The sequence below is a fragment of the Vanessa atalanta genome, chromosome 23 (genome assembly GCF_905147765.1).
Source record: "Vanessa atalanta chromosome 23, ilVanAtal1.2, whole genome shotgun sequence".
In the NCBI taxonomy this organism is placed as follows: Eukaryota; Metazoa; Arthropoda; class Insecta; order Lepidoptera; family Nymphalidae; genus Vanessa; species Vanessa atalanta.
Window position 1 is genome coordinate 682,181 of NC_061893.1, and position 16,660 is coordinate 698,840.

General features: G+C 33.6%; 1 protein-coding gene across 1 annotated transcript in view; it reads left to right on the forward strand.

Annotated features, from left to right (window-relative positions):
* The window catches only part of LOC125073073, a 116,382-nt gene that overhangs the window by 83,642 nt on the left and 16,080 nt on the right, over positions 1–16,660 (forward strand). Inside the window, exon 3 of the mRNA XM_047683760.1 lies at positions 2,847–2,904. Coding sequence (XP_047539716.1) covers positions 2,847–2,904 — 58 coding nt within the window. The remainder of the gene's footprint in view (positions 1–2,846; positions 2,905–16,660) is intronic.

Sequence of the window (16,660 nt, forward strand, 5' to 3'; positions counted from 1 at the left end):
AATATGAGGAATGTTTGGTCGTTTGCATAAAATAAATTGAACGTAAACCTCTCGTAATTTTATACACCTAGAATAACTGGCAAGAAATTCAGTAGTTACTCTTTTATGAGGATTAGACATGGATTATAAAATTCAATTTATAGTATTATACCTAAGGTAAATAAATAACAAGATGTTATATTTCTAAAATTATTCATAAACTGGGATACAAGTCACTGTATGTACATTCATGATTAAACAACGTCACTGAAAATTTATAAAGAATTTAGTTGTCGCCCGCGGCTTCGTTCGCGTTTTAGGGGTTGGTCGTCAGGTATTAGGTATAAAAGTCTATTTCCAAGGATTCCAAGCTTGCTTAATAGCAAATTTCATAAAAATCAAATCATTGGCCGTAAAAGAGCAACAGGCATACAGACAGAGCTACTTTCGCATTTATAATATTAGTATAGTTTATATGTATATACTGACTCTCCTCTTCATTACTTCAAGTTGCGTGGTGGGGAGATCAAAATGAGATGAGATGATGAAACATAGTTGCTATATGCAGTATACGGTTACATCGTCGGATGTATCTTTTTTAAAAAAAATGTTTTTAACCCTAGATACCTAACCTTAATTTACAACGCTTATTACTAACCTTCGTCGTTTTTACGACACATGGTGTCTGGAACGGCACACACGGGGCCCCTACACAAAAACACAAATGTGCATCGCGCGAGCTGTGGGTTGACCGAGATTAGCCGTCATCTGGAATGCGTACGACGACACATTCAAAATTTATACCTCATTTTTTTTTGAGACCGCGGTGTCGTTTCTGCGAAGGTGAGTGATCTATGGTTAAGTATAGATAGGCGGACTGGTAAATGGCACACTTGATGGTAAGTCACCACCGCTCATAGACAATAGTGCTGTAAATATTAAACATTCCTTATATCGCCAATGCGCCACCAACCTTGGGAGCCAAGATGTTATGTCCGTTGAGCCTGTAGTTACACTGACACATTCACCCTTCGAACCGGAACACAATACTAAGGATTCTGTAAGGCGGTCTCGCACAAAGCTATAACACCATATAAATAAGTATTTTTTAATTTAACACTGTAATATAATATATTATAATATTAGGAGTTTTATTATCTGTACATTCCACATAAAAAAAAAACAAAATATAATTTATTTCAATGTATTTTTTCTATGTTAAGCTACCACCGCTTTTGAATGTAGTTTCTTACAAATGAACCGGCAAGAAACTCAGTAGTAACTCTTTTACGACATTTGAAATACTTTGTATTATGTTATCAAATACAAGTACATTTACATTCCTTTATCATCTATACAATCTTGTCTTGAGTACGATACTTATAAAATATTTGAATTTATTAATTGTCGAAGTTGAAAAATATAATATAAATTTATAAAGTGAACTCGAATTCAAAAAATATACTTTATTCAAGGACTTTTAAATCATTTTACAAAACTATACTATGAGCAAGTGAAGCTACCACCGGTTCGGAACATAGATTCTACCGAGAACAACCTGCAAGAAACTCGGCAGTTACTCTTTTCCAACAAATACATATAATATATATCCTGCTTGAAAGTCCACAAGTATTAGCTCCACTTTTTTTAACCTCTACATACATATATAATCTCGTATGAAATAATATGCTTTCTTATTAATCCATTTTTACAAATAAAATTTACGAATATACTAGTTTCTTAGCTTAATATAGCGCTACTAAGAAATATTCAGTAGACCAACAGCCTTATCACGATAGCCTACATTTCATTCTCAGCCGTACCCTATATCTGCTATATGGAATATACAGACGCGATAATATTGTATATATCTCGTGTGTGCCGTATTTATTCCATTCTCGTATTATTTGTGGCCTGCGGCGTTACTGGGTAACGGGTGGGCTATAAATGTAGGCCTTTTTGGGAATTGGTGTTACGACCCCAGAGACTATTACCCGGTCCTTGGGAAATGTATAGAAGGTTCTTTTTTTTTTAAAATTTAAGCCGCGCTTTTGCTCCGTTACGTTGGCTGATGATTTTTTTCTGTAGATTTTCTCGTTTTAATTTTGCAAAAGAATAATTTAAAAAAAAATGGTGGGTTTAGCAGTATTCGACTACACCATTATTATGAGGCGAAATTATTTTTTAATTTTATAATTGTCAGACAGTTACCGTAACAAAAAGTTTATTATAAACTTTCGTGTACGTACGCGCGCGAGATATTCTTCTGTATAGTTAAAAACAGTTTTCAATTACGAAAATAATTAATTACAATAAAATAGTAATAATCTTCTTATTAATAATTAAAACATTTTTTTATGATGAATCTTCTTTTTTCTCCACTTTTATTACCGTAACTCACAATATAAATTTCCAATGAAATAAACACCGTGAAATAAAATAAGGTGTGAAGTTGTCTATTTCGATTCACTTGACACTTAATTGTCAGTTAGCGAACAACTTCATTATGTTGGTTTCATGTTAAATATTTCATTCATAACGCCAAAAGACTTCGTAAATAACTATATTAATATATCAAAATAGTATCTTTTTCTGATAATCCGGAATCCGAATCCGCTATCATGCGGAAACAATTATATTTTTTAATGAATATGTACTTAGTAAATGGTTTTCATATTGTTTGGCTATTGAGTTATTGAGGCTATAAGCTACTTGTATATTTCCTCGTCATGCATGTAAAATTAATAAGCTATGCGTTTATTCCCAGATCCGTCATGTTTGAGTAAGATTCAGGTCTTGAATATTTTATTTAATAAATATAAAGTGTTTGTATTATTGAATTTTAAATAAGATCGCTTTTGTTTCAGAAATACGTGAGCGAACTGACCGTAGTCCGAGATTGCGTGCCGACTTGCAGTGAAAAAGGTATTTTATACATTTACGATTGCTGTTTATTCGACAAATTTACCATACTTACTCTGTGATTATTCCATGACGATTTTCTGGACGAACATGTAGAAGAATAATGGCCCTGTAAGAAATATTCACCATTCCTTACATCGCCAATATGACACCTTGGGAAATAAGATTTTATGTCCCTAGTGCCTGTAGTTACACTGGCTCACTCAAACTTCAAACTGGAACAAATATCTGATGAGTCTCATTTTGACGAGCTTCAGCCGTATACAGTGCAGAATTAAAGAGATTTTTTTATTGCCATTTACAAAGTTGTTACGATTTAAGAAATAGTTAATTTTAGAGAACGGAAAGATGTTACTGGCCACGTAGAGAACGGCGCTATGGCTGTATAAAAAAAAAAAAACAAATTTAAAACGTGCAAATAGACGCCGTCAGTTTACAGTGAAGTTAAATCAAAACAAAACCTGTCATAGTTTTCGAAATTCCTAAAAATCTGTTGAATAAACGCGAATTTTCGCGTTTCGGCGACCCACTAGTGTTAATAAAATATGAACGCTATGCGTGTCAAAATAAGATACAAAACTAATCCCATGAATGAACGAACGAAAATCCTTTACCGTGTCGTGACGTTCTGTCAGATGAGCGCCAGCCCTTACCCTCTATTGAAAATACCCTCAGAAGGCTCATACGCCCCGCTGGCTGAGATTGGACAGCCCTGTTTTACTCTGCCGGAACCGACGGAATAAATATTTGTCATGGCTTGTAAATATTTAAGCGGGTGCAATCCCATGTAGGTTCAGTTTCGAAATAATATATGACCTTCACGTTGAAGCTTGAAATGGTTTGATATATAATTCATATAGGAAATTGCTTACCTAAGACGGTGGAAAGCGATGAAGAAAGACCATTTTCAGGAGTACTTTTGAAGCGATTATTATAATTATTTAAATGCAGGGATGCATCGTTACGATACCGGTACCGATACCGATATACCGGTAGACATGTCGATTGAATGTTTTTATTTAAAAAAAATAAATCATATATAACGTTACAGACTTGGAATGTGAATATTGGTAATTAAGCTCAGTAATTAAGGTTCATTAATAAGAGTTAGTAACTAAAAAAATATTCATCAAATTTTTGTTTCCAAATTTATATTGTAGAAGCGAACATCTTGCTCAGTAAAGGATGAATTGAATTCGCAGAGACGGTAAATTAATGTAACAAATCTTTGATTACTTCTCGTGTTTACAGAATGTTACTTTTAAATCAACATAATTGTAGATTTACATAATATTGTTCATAATATACGCTAATCTTTAATCCCACAGATGGGCAAAGATCTCCTCTTAAAAATGCTCCAATTCACAGTTACAAAGTGGTTGGCCACCGTAACCACTAGGCTATTTTAACAACCGTCCTCCAACGATTTGTTATGAAATTAAATAAAAAAACCTATATCTGTCAACGTTTAAGTGTGAAGTGACCACATACCATCAAAAATTCAATTTATTATAACGCCTTCCTTACCCTTCCTAAATGTGGTCGCTATAATTGGACCGTGCTAAAAGTATGTGGGTCGATCCTGCTCTTAGTAAATATTCATAAAGGCTAAATTAAATTTGTTTGTGGTTTGAGATTTAAAACTGTCTTAGTTCTCGACACACACGGAGTTGATTATAAAGCAAAAAAAAGCAGAATAAATTAGTTTAACCAATGAATATTAGATATTATAATAATTAATTTTTTTTATAAGGTTCCTTTGAAGATGAAGATTTGAGATGAAAATCCTGAACCTTCATTTTTATCGTATTTAAATAGAGAAGGCAGACTGGTGCAGCACAAAGACATTGGCACTGTAAGAAATATTACCCACCCCTTATATTAAAAATGCGCCTAAATATATTAAATACCGAAACATAACAATACAGTTTGGTTTCCATTATATGATGACTAGCTGGTACCCAGAGCTCAGCTACCAAGTTGCCTTTCCCGTTGGATTGCCGTCCCATAATTTGTCAATGGAAAAAGATAATTAGTCATCAGAAGAGTGCAATTATTTTAATTACGTTAGTACTTAAGAACTAAAATATTTCCTGTATATGGTCGAAAAAGTTTAAATTAGATTACATGCATTACATACATTAGCAGCCTGTAAATTTCCCACTGCTGGGAGTCTCCTCTCCCTTTGAGGAGAAGGTTTGGAGCATATTCCAACACGCTGCTCCAATGCGGGTTGGTGGAATACACATGTGGCATAATTTCGTTGAAATTAGACACATGCAGGTTTCCTCACGATGTTTTCCTTCACCGCCGAGCACGAGATGAATTATAAACACAAATTTAGCACATGAAATTCAGTGGTGCTTGCCTGGGTTTGAACCCGAAATCATCGGTTAAGATGCACGCGTTCTAACCACTGGGCCGCATAAAAGACCATTATTATTAATAGGTGAGGAAAATCTAGTTGAAATAATCTTAATACGATTATTACTTTAAACAAAAACAGGGCTAACATACGAGCGTTTTATTAAGATGAAACATTCATACTAATTATGACATATTATTCTGCATAATGTTAACTATAACATATGTATATCTGGGACTGTAGCAACGCGTAGTTTGTTGTAGAAAATAAAAATAACAAATTAACTTTATTGTCTGTTTAAAATATTTTATCGTTCCAGAAAAGTTAATAAGCGTAATAAATTCGTTCTCAAGATTGGTGCCGCATTGGCAGTGTAAAAAATGATTAAAATTTCAATCATCAGGAAAATCTAAATAGATTCATCTCATTTTGAAACGTAATGTAGGGTACTAGTAAATTATCATGACAAGATGAAGAATGATTAAAATTTTAACAGGATATTGAAATAGCTATAAGTAATTTTACGATCCAATTGAAGATTGAATACAAGTTCACCTCTGACGATTCCCATTCTACGTAATCTTTAACTCGATAAAGGATTATATAGATGATAAAAAGGCGTGGAGTCTGTGTTCGTTAAACCCATGCGGGATAAGTAACAATTAAATTATTTTATTTAATAATCTTTGTTAATTATTGTCCGAAAGGAGTACTAATTGTTTTTCGAGTCGCTTCTTCTCGGTAGACTCTACATTCCGAACCACAGGTTGTTTTAAATTGAATCAAAAGTGCACACAAGATCCTATGTTTGTTTTTTTATGTTATTGTGGGCAAACGAGCAGGAGGCTCACCTGATGGAAAGTGATTACCACCGCCGGCCTTTAAGAAATAAGTACGCTCTTTTCTTGAAGGTTCCCAAGTCGTATCGGTTCGGAAAAACCGCCGGCGAAAGCTGGTTACACAGATTGGTTGTGCGAGACAGAAAATGCCCCAAAAAAACGCGCTGTTGTGGATTTACGGACATCAAAGTAGTATTTGTATTTGAATACAAGTATACCTTTATTTGATTGATATGTGTGTATAATAGAAAGCTATGTTACAAACAATACACTAAGTTAAAAGAGGAAAGAGTAACTCCTGAGGTCACTGTCGCCTGAGACTAACTTACGAATTAATAGCCATTACCTTACATAGGTACTATAATAACAAACACAGTGAATAATTGTCATTTAAATATTAGGCCTAAATAACGTTGAAAAAGTTTGATCACTCGGCATATTTTGTAACGATGTAGATTTCAATGACTGCTTTGAGAGCGAGTACAGTTTGAAAATGAAAGGAAAACATACCAATTTAAGTAGTTACCTTAAATAAAATATTTAGATGATATATAGGTTTATATTCATGTAGATAGGTTTTCCATAATTATTTCGACCATCAATGAATAATTAGATTTGCAGCTAATTGGACTAAACATTACATAAAAACAATTCGCACCGAACAAAAACAATTTCATTACACACGTATATTTCACACGTACAAAATCGTAAAATATTATCATTTCAATTCGCTTGGACAATCGTGGTAATTTATAAGGCTGTAATAGAAACGAATGCTGCCTAAATGTTGACAATTTACGCTCAGGCCCGTTTGAGATAAAAGTTGAGTAATAAAACATTGTATGAACTTGTTCCATCTTATTACTCTGTGGGGGGGCTAAATAAAATAATGTTATTTCCTTTAACTAAAAAAATATACTTAACAAATATATTGCATACTCAGTACTTACAGTAGAGAGATGAGTTCCATCATTCAGTATCTGACTGCTATAGGGCTGGTTTGAAGTATGTGCGTGAAGTCACGTCGCGTAATAATGAGGAGAATAAATTAAAAAAATAACAAAAATAGTACAAATTGGAATTATTGTATTAGTGGAAAAAGTACTAAATTGAAAACTAGCCTTCATGACAATTTTATCGGCGTGCATTATATTAGCGGTGCTTATGCTTAAAAAATGTCTTACTGTACGTGAGATGACTAATGTAAATATAGGGGTAGATAAAAATACAAAAAAGATTCATATTTAATATTTTATAATGCACGTCGATTAATTTTACGCAAAAGCCATCACACACACGATTTACGATTATAATATAATCATCCACATATACACATACAATCCTCATCTGACCGAATTCGCAAAAAGTGGTAACGTTTTTCTCCCTGTAACCATTATCTATTTTTCATACTTTTTGGTAATTTTATAGATCTAACGAAAAACTAGGTCTATACTTTTTTGCGATAAAGAACTATTGTGTATGATATAAGTTATTAGCATATTATATATATGACTTAAAATCTTACTCGATTTTTTTATTTTTATTTAACTAAATTGAATTAAAATAAAAAGGAAAACGTACACACTTAAAGATTTACTAAAACGGCCCAAGATCGGTTCTGGTGAAATTTAGTACAATAAGAACTAGAGATAGTTTTTTAGCGGCAGTCATATCATTTAATAAAAAAGCGGGCAATAACAAAGAAAAACTGAATACGAGTCACCTAGGAATTAGCGGGGACAAAAAACCTATTTATGTATGTGAACATCTTCCTCCTGACATAAAAGCCCTGCATGCTGAAGCACGTTTAAAGTCAAAACAAATTGGATACCGCTATGTATGGGTGAAGAATGGACGAGTATATATGCGCAAAACTGAAAATACGGAATACGTTTATGTGAAAAATTTTGATATTCTTAAGAATTTATCGTAATATTAATTTTGTATGTTTACATAATTAAAAGAGTTGGTTATAATTTGTAAAATACGATTCGTTATTGTGTTATTATCAGAATGTTAGAGGTATAAATGCTGCCTTGCAATATGTAAATTGTGAAGTATTAAGTAATAATTATGATGTTATTATTTTAACCGAAACATGGCTTAACAGCAATGTCTCTGATAATGAAATATTTGATGATAGATATTTGATTTATAGGCGTGACAGAGAAACATGCAAGTACTCTCATAAGAAAACTGGTGGTGGTGTCCTTATAGCAATCTCAAAAAGCTTTCCATCGCGCCGGTGTTTTGAGCTGGAGACCGATTGTGAAGATCTATGGGTCTCTATAGAAATCTATTCTGGGAATCACTTAACAAAAATACACTTATGTGCTGTGTATTTTCCTCCTCCTTTAACCCAAGGCTTTTTAGAAGTATTTATTGACAACGCAAGTAATATAATAACTAATAATTATGGCAACCACAGCGCTACGGTAATTATTGGAGACTTTAATTTACCCGGATTAGCATGGAATGAACCAAATACTGTGCTGATCCCTGACACTCATTCAACTAACTCATCACTTAAAAATATATTTAAAGAATTTCTTGACTTTAACTCACTATATCAGTTTAACAACGTAAAAAATATTAAACACAATTTGCTGGACTATGTTCTCTGTGACCGGGACATGATGAGTGTAAATGAGAGCTTATCTCCAATACGTAAAATCGATACATTCCATCCTCCTCTAGATGTAATTATAAAAATACCTTCGAAATCTCCCTCTTCAAAAAATAATTCAAAAAACAAATATCAATTCTTTAAAGCCGATTATGACATCATATTGGCATCTCTTAACAATATTGATTGGCTTCAAGAATTCAAGGTTTGTCTCGATAATGTTAATAAAATGGTAGATAGGTTTTATACCATACTATATACAACTATTAATAAATACGTCCCGAGAAAACCTGTGTCACAAAAGTCTTGTCCATCTTGGTTTACACCAACCTTAATAAAATGCCTAAAAAGAAAATATAAGCTCCATATTAAATTAAAACAGTATAACAACCCATTGGATAAAATAGAATTTCAATACCTAAGAAAAGACTGTAACAAATTGATCAAACATTGTTATGACAATTACATAACGATGATTGAAAATGCAATCTCGAAGAATCCTCGGTATTTTTGGACGCATTTCAAAAACAAGCGTAAAAATTCTAGCGCCTACCCTACATCGATGGTCTATGGAAATATCGTAGCAAAAAATAAACAAGATGTTTCGAATCTTTTTGCAGCGCATTTTTCCTCCGTCTATGTAAATGACAACACATCAAACTACTGTGCACCTGATCCCAAAACTTACGTTGGTAATATATACCTATCACAAGGCGACATCGAAAAAAAATTAAAAAGGCTTGATCATAAGAAAGGCGCAGGACCAGATAACATATCTCCCTACTTCCTTTCAATGTGTGCGTCTACTTTATCTTTTCCATTGTATCTCATTTTTAATACATCTTTAAATACAGGAATATTTCCACAAGTTTGGAAGGAGGCGAGAATTGTACCTGTGTTTAAAAGCAATGATCCCGCTTCCGTCGAAAATTATCGTCCGATATCAATCTTGTCAGCTGTGGCAAAGGTCTTCGAAAGTCTTGTACATTATAATTTAGCAGATTATCTTAAATCCCATATAAATAGTAATCAGCACGGATTCGTATCAGGAAGATCTACTAATACCAACCTTGTCACCTTTGTTACAGAAACAGTTAGAGCTGTAGATGAGGGTGAACAAATTGATGCAATTTATACAGATTTTTCGAAGGCTTTTGATACGGTTAATCACTCTATATTATTGGAGAGATTGAGATCGTTCGGTATAACTGACACCTTACTAAAGTGGTGCACCTCTTATATTAATGCACGCCCATCTACAGTAGCTATTGATGGATATCAGTCAGTTCCATACATTGCACATTCAGGAGTACCACAGGGATCAAATCTAGGTCCAATATTTTTTAATATATTTATAAACGAGTTACCCTTAATATTTAAACACGTTAGAGCCTACTTGTATGCTGATGATTTAAAAATAACAAAGACTATTCAAACGCACAATGACGTGACAATAGTACAGGAAGATATTAATCGCCTTGAAAACTGGTGCAAATTACATAAAATGAAATTAAACATCAAGAAGTGCTACCATATTCAGTTTACACAAAAAAGAAATACTATAGAAAGTGCGTACAATATATCTGGTATTACTATAAACAAGGTGCAAACTATTCGAGATTTAGGAGTTATTTTGGACTCGAAGCTTCAATTTAATACTCACGTCGAACACATTACAACATCCGCATTCAAGTCTTTGGGATTCATTTTGAGAAATTCTAAGGAGCTACATAGGTCAAATACAATCATAACTCTTTACAACTCCTTGGTTAGAAGTAAACTGGAATATTGTTCTGTTGTCTGGAGCCCTCAATATAAAATTCATATTAATACAATCGAGAGAGTGCAAAAGAAGTTTTTAAAATTTTTACATTATAGATTTAATAGTTTGCGGAGCGAACAGTACCAGGACCAACTTAATAACTACCACTTACTGTCCTTGAATTGTCGAAGAAAACTTTTAGATCTAACGTTTCTTCACAAATTATTAAATAATAAAATTGATTGCCCACAAAAAAGTTATTTGTAACAACTAAACAAAAAACCAACCTAGGAAAAAATTCACCAATAAACAGACTAGCTAGGACGTATAACGAGTTATCGACTGGTATCAATGAACTAGACATCTTGCATGATAGTATCTACTCCTTTAAAAATACAATTTTTATTTTTTACATAAATTTAGAAAAATCCTGTATTTTGTAAACATGTTTTTTTTTTTTTTTACGCAATTGAATATCTGTTATTTTTATTAATGTAACACTGTTAGTTGATGATTACCAATAACAAATTGCATGCTGTAATTACCTGTAAGTAAAAGAACAATTGAAATGTATTATTAAAAATTACTGCTGTACACGAAATATTGTATCTTTTGTTGGTAGTTCTAAATAAATAAATAAATAAATAAATAAAACTAATGGGACGAAAATTGTCTCATTTTCTAAAGGTTAGTGAGGTTATGATAGTGAAACTTTATAACCGGAAACAATATTTGAAAACGGACTGTAGTTATAAGCCTCCAAAACTTTCTATTCTCGCTATCGTGCAATACGGCTCAGGACAGACGGTATGAAACAGCATTTTTGAAAATACCTACTTGTGGCGCATATGGTAAGTCACAATACTCTTAATAGAGACTACCAAATGGAGAGTGGCGTTTCTGTTCTATACATCTAACCTAACACCTAACCAACACTATACTCCCGCGACGTGGACGGAAATTAGTATTCAAATATTAAAATAATAGTGATGGGCAAATGTTTTCTTTTCTACCAGAAAGGAAAGAACGGAGCAAGACGCAGTACAGTTGGTAGACGTAGATTATGCCATTGCTTTAGCAGAATATCATCCTACACGTGCAGGTTTCCTGACGATATGTTAAGCGATATATATAAAAAATGAACTTGCATATAGTATTTTCCCATTTGCAATACAGTCGCAGTTTTTAATCTAAGAGTGAAAATAACTTGAACGTGGAACTGTCCTCTATTGTCTTGCTACAGAAATCTTGCACACAATGGCGTACTTTACAAATTTTCATCTAAACAAGTATCTATATTTATGCTTCGACCAGCGACTCGACCGGCTTCGTAGTGCTGCAATTTATTAATAATGATCATACACATCAGGAATAATATAAAATTAGGTCATTAGATTTGTAAATGTCTTTATAATATTAGTGTAGATATGCCTCGTTGGTTTAGCGGCTATATATAAGACCGCAATCCCCGCCTGATCAAACTCGGGATCTTAGGTTTGAAACTCAGGTCGAGCTGGTAAAAAGTTATTGGGTTTTTCTATCGAACAAAAAATCAGTAGCAGCCCTGAGTCTGGAATTTGGTGTGAAAGTGGAAGTTGGAAGTGGTGTATACTCCAAAGAGGCACGTGAGTGTACACCACTTCTGAACTCTTTCCAGGCGTGCCGTCCTTTCGGATTATGAGGGTAAACAATTGGAGAGTGCATTTCGTTTACGCATACACTAGTGTACTATAAAATTCATCAGACATGTCTCACTGTTTTCTTGGAGCTTTTTTCGCCATATTCGTGTTAGTTGGTAAAATTTCGACCGATACGTGCAGATTTTCTTACGATATTTTCCTTCACCACCGAAGACAAAATGAATTATAACTACAGATTAAGGTTTTAAAGTGTCCTATTTGGCTTAGATTCACGTGTTCTAGCCACTTGATTATGACTGAATGTATTTCATATCTTATGAATAGGATCAGCGATGCGTAAATTAAGAGAAACAGTTAAAGCGAATAGCGCTGATTGATTTGTTTTGTTTAAAGCATGTATCAATGTTTTATCACTGTGTTGTTGATTTTTCACGTGCGTTTTGTTTCCGATTACCTTTTTTCTACAAACGAATTTTAACAACGACATTAAATCGGCAACTCTCAATTTACTCGCCTTTGATTTATGGACTTTGTGAACGCTGACCTCGAAAACCTTTGCGTGATGGAAATAGAATTCCATGTGTTGTTGTTCAGCTAGTAATTTGATAGTATTGCAAGACTAATGGATACATCGCTGCATACAGCAATGGACTGCTGTTATGAACTCGAGACAGTCAGAGAAATTTGAAAATTTAAATAAAACTGCGAAAGCTTTGTTACTAACAATACTATCTCACGATAGAAAATATTTTTGCCAATACATCAACCGTAGAAGATTTTATTGTCTATACTATTATTAAAAATGCCAAAGAAACTTTGTCCATTACCTCTTCACGCTTAATCCGCTGAATCAATTTAGATGTTATTTGGTATGTTTGAGTCCTGGGAAAGGACATAGGCTACTTTTTTTTAATTCAACACTCGATAGGGTAAGCGGGCTGACAGTTTTTGCAGGGTAAAGATGCAATGTCAGCCAGTTTTATTACAATTTCAAGGATTTTTATATAATGTTTGGAAGTCGAAAATCTGTTTTGTACGTAAGCTGTATCATCTGCGAATTTACGAACCAAGTCCAATCTTCTAAGATTTTCATACACTTGGAATAGTTTCATTCAATTACTCGTGAAGATTTCTACGAAACAATTCTGTTCAATCCCATTCATTGCGTCACCCAGCCTCGTAGCCAAGGCTTCACAGAATCTTTTCAGAAATGCAAATCCCTTATATATTGGAATAAATTTTACTATATTACTCTCACACCTGAATATATTTCACTATTTCTTCGTTGTTTTATTTTAAATCTTATATTAAAATGGATTTTCGTATATTTGTTTGGTGTGAGACTTTCACACCGTTTGAGCGATTACCATAAGCAAGTATATGTATTTTTTATGGAGAAGATCGCGCTGCTATAAACTTTGATACCTTTCCACCAGTTGTCACGACAATTGGTGTATACATACATATCCAAAGGTTGTGTTATAGTGTACTAGTTCTGTTTTAAGAATAATAATAGTTATAATATTGAAGGTATGAACCCAATACAAATAAAAACACATAGGAAAAACTATCAATAAAAATGAAATAATTAAAATAGAATTTATTTATTTTTATGCTGGTGCACTGAGTGCCGATGTTTAAATATGGAACAGTCCAAATTCTCGTATGTACTAAGAATCTCGTTGCTGAAGACGCGTAGCCAACTCAAAAAAGACGCGATTTCAGATCTTGTGACCGGAAAGAGGTATGATACTCTGTCTTTAGCAAACGTGTTCAATACGTTGAAGTATCGCGACAACTTCATCAGGATACGATATTCGTTAGACAATTTAAAAATATAATCGTATATTATTTTAATATCATTACGACGGATGATAAATAGTATCAACTGATATCCTTGGTGGTATCTTTCGTAGAATTTGCGTTCAAGGATGGTGGTGGTTGTTAATATTATTAATGTAGTAAATAATTTAGCTAGCTCTTGGGCTACCTGATTCGCAGGCCATATAATTCCATCATTGTTTCTATGAGAACTTAACCATTCCTTACATTGGCAATACGTCTTGAGCTTGGGAACTTGGGGATGTTATATCACAGGAAAACTGTAGTTACGTTATATCACAGAACAACAATATCCAATTTAATTAAATAGCTGTAATTTAGTACACTGTAATTAGAACAATTGACGCTACGAACTGCGAGTTGAATAATTGACTGTACCACTAAATTGTACTCCGGACTCTCGTTTTGGCAAAACACGGTGCACTAAATCCCATTTTAATCGAGCCAAGTATTTAAATAAACTATATTTTCATTGAAACTCCTCGAAACTTACATTTTATTTTATAAAATTAATGTTCAATAATAGACGTAATCTATTATTAATGTTTAATACGCAGTTATTGTGTAAAACATACTTATTTAAATCAAAAGACACAAAAAACAGACCACAAAAACCTAGATTTTCTTTGTATGTCGTTAATGCACATATTCGCCAGCAATATTCCTAAAAAAAAAGTAAAATATTAACTATTCCTTACACTGCTGATGTGCCGTCAACCTTTGGAACTAATACGTTTGTATATGTTACACTGACTTATATTTATATTCACCCTTCAAACTAGAACACAACAATAGAAAATATTAGTGTTAGGGATATGTGATGAGTGTTTGATCGTCTAACTCATACACGTCGATGGAATTACTCAAAGCAACCAAGTAAATCACGTTTATTTCAATTCCCAATGAATCGTCTTATAACAAACTCAAAGTCCAGGACAATTTGACGACCTCCGTGGTCGAGTAGTGTGTACACCGGTATTTATGGGTTTTCTCTGAGGTCCCGAGTTCGATTCCCCGCCGAGTCGATGTAGAAAGAGTTCATTAATTTTCTATGTTGTCTTTGGTCTGAGTGTTTGTGGTACCGTCGTTACTTCTGATTTTCCATAACACAAGTGCTTTAGCTACTTACATTGGGATCAGAGTATGTAATGTTGTCCAATATTTATTATTTATTAATTTGTTTCCGTGGTTGGTGGTACATCAAAGTACTGTCCATGGAAGGTGGTGACGGTGGTCCATTTTCTCGACCTATCCTATATATTGAAAAAAACATATCTTGCAGTTCACATTTTAATTAATTAGGTACCACTGAAACCTTACTTTTAATTTTGTTTAAATTTGAATTTAGCCATTATTAGTTAGATGTGGTTTCCTGTAAATAAAGGAGCATACATTATAAAATATTGCACGAAGTAATATACTCGCAAGTGTATCCTTTGTTGGAGACCCTTAATAAATAATAATCACAAAATCAATTTTACCAATATTTCAGGAAATAAAAATTTCACAAAACACTGATATCAGATTTATCCTCACAATGGCGAGTGTAACAAAAATTTTAGCACCAAATTTTATACAAGCCATTCGAGTTCCCGCGTTACACGTGACGAACATACAGATATAATATCTCTCATCTATTCGGGATCAGTTCTGGAGTCGTGCTCTGAAATCTGTAGTTTGTAACATTTATTATACTTAACTTTGTAATATTTCTATTCCCTTTGTAATTTTTATAAGTGTATTTATAACAATACAGCAAGGAAATGTGGGGAATTTACCGTAAATTTTAAGTAAGCTTTAACAATATGTAAAGAAATACCTCGTAAATGTCGTTTGGACAAAGAACTACACTTCTCTTAAAAAAATTAATACTTGGTGGTAGGGCTATGTGCAAGCCTGGGTAGGTACCACCCACTCATCAGATATTCTACCGCCAATCAGCAGTACTCAGTATTGTTGTGTTCCGGTTTGAAGAGTGAGTGAGCCAGTGTAACTACAGGTACAAGGGACATAACATCTTAGCTCCCAAGGTTGGTGGCGCATTGATGATGTATGGTTAATATTTTTTACAACGCCATTGTCTATGGGCGATGGTGACCACTTACCATAAAGTGGCCCATTTGCTCGTCCTCCTACCGCTATCATAAAAAAAAGGTTAGGTAAAATTTTTTGGGTAGGTAGGACGGACGAAGATAGGACGCGAAAATGGGCCACATGATTGTTAATGGTCACACCATCGCTCAAAGATATTGGCGGTGCATGAAATATTAATAATCAATCTACCACTAACTGTAGATGCTATGTCCCTTGGGCCTTATATTGACTCACTATTCAAGATGGAAGCTTTTCCCGCTTCATGCTGGAATACAACAATACCAAGTATTAATGTATATGTGTTGCGGTATGTGGTATGTAGAACATACCAAGTAACACAGACACATGCACATCGCCTCACGACGTTTTCATCATCACAGAAATCAAGATTATTTATAAACACAAATTGAGCACAGAGCTTATCACTGCGCTAGTCTTAAAGACGAACTCCTAATATAGAAAAAGGAGACATCTTGTAATAACATATTGGAGAATATAAAATAAAATTCAACAATATAAAAGATTAATTTCGCAATAATAAAAGATATGGAACTTGTCCGAAAATAAGATAGTTCCCAGAGGATGGTTGAA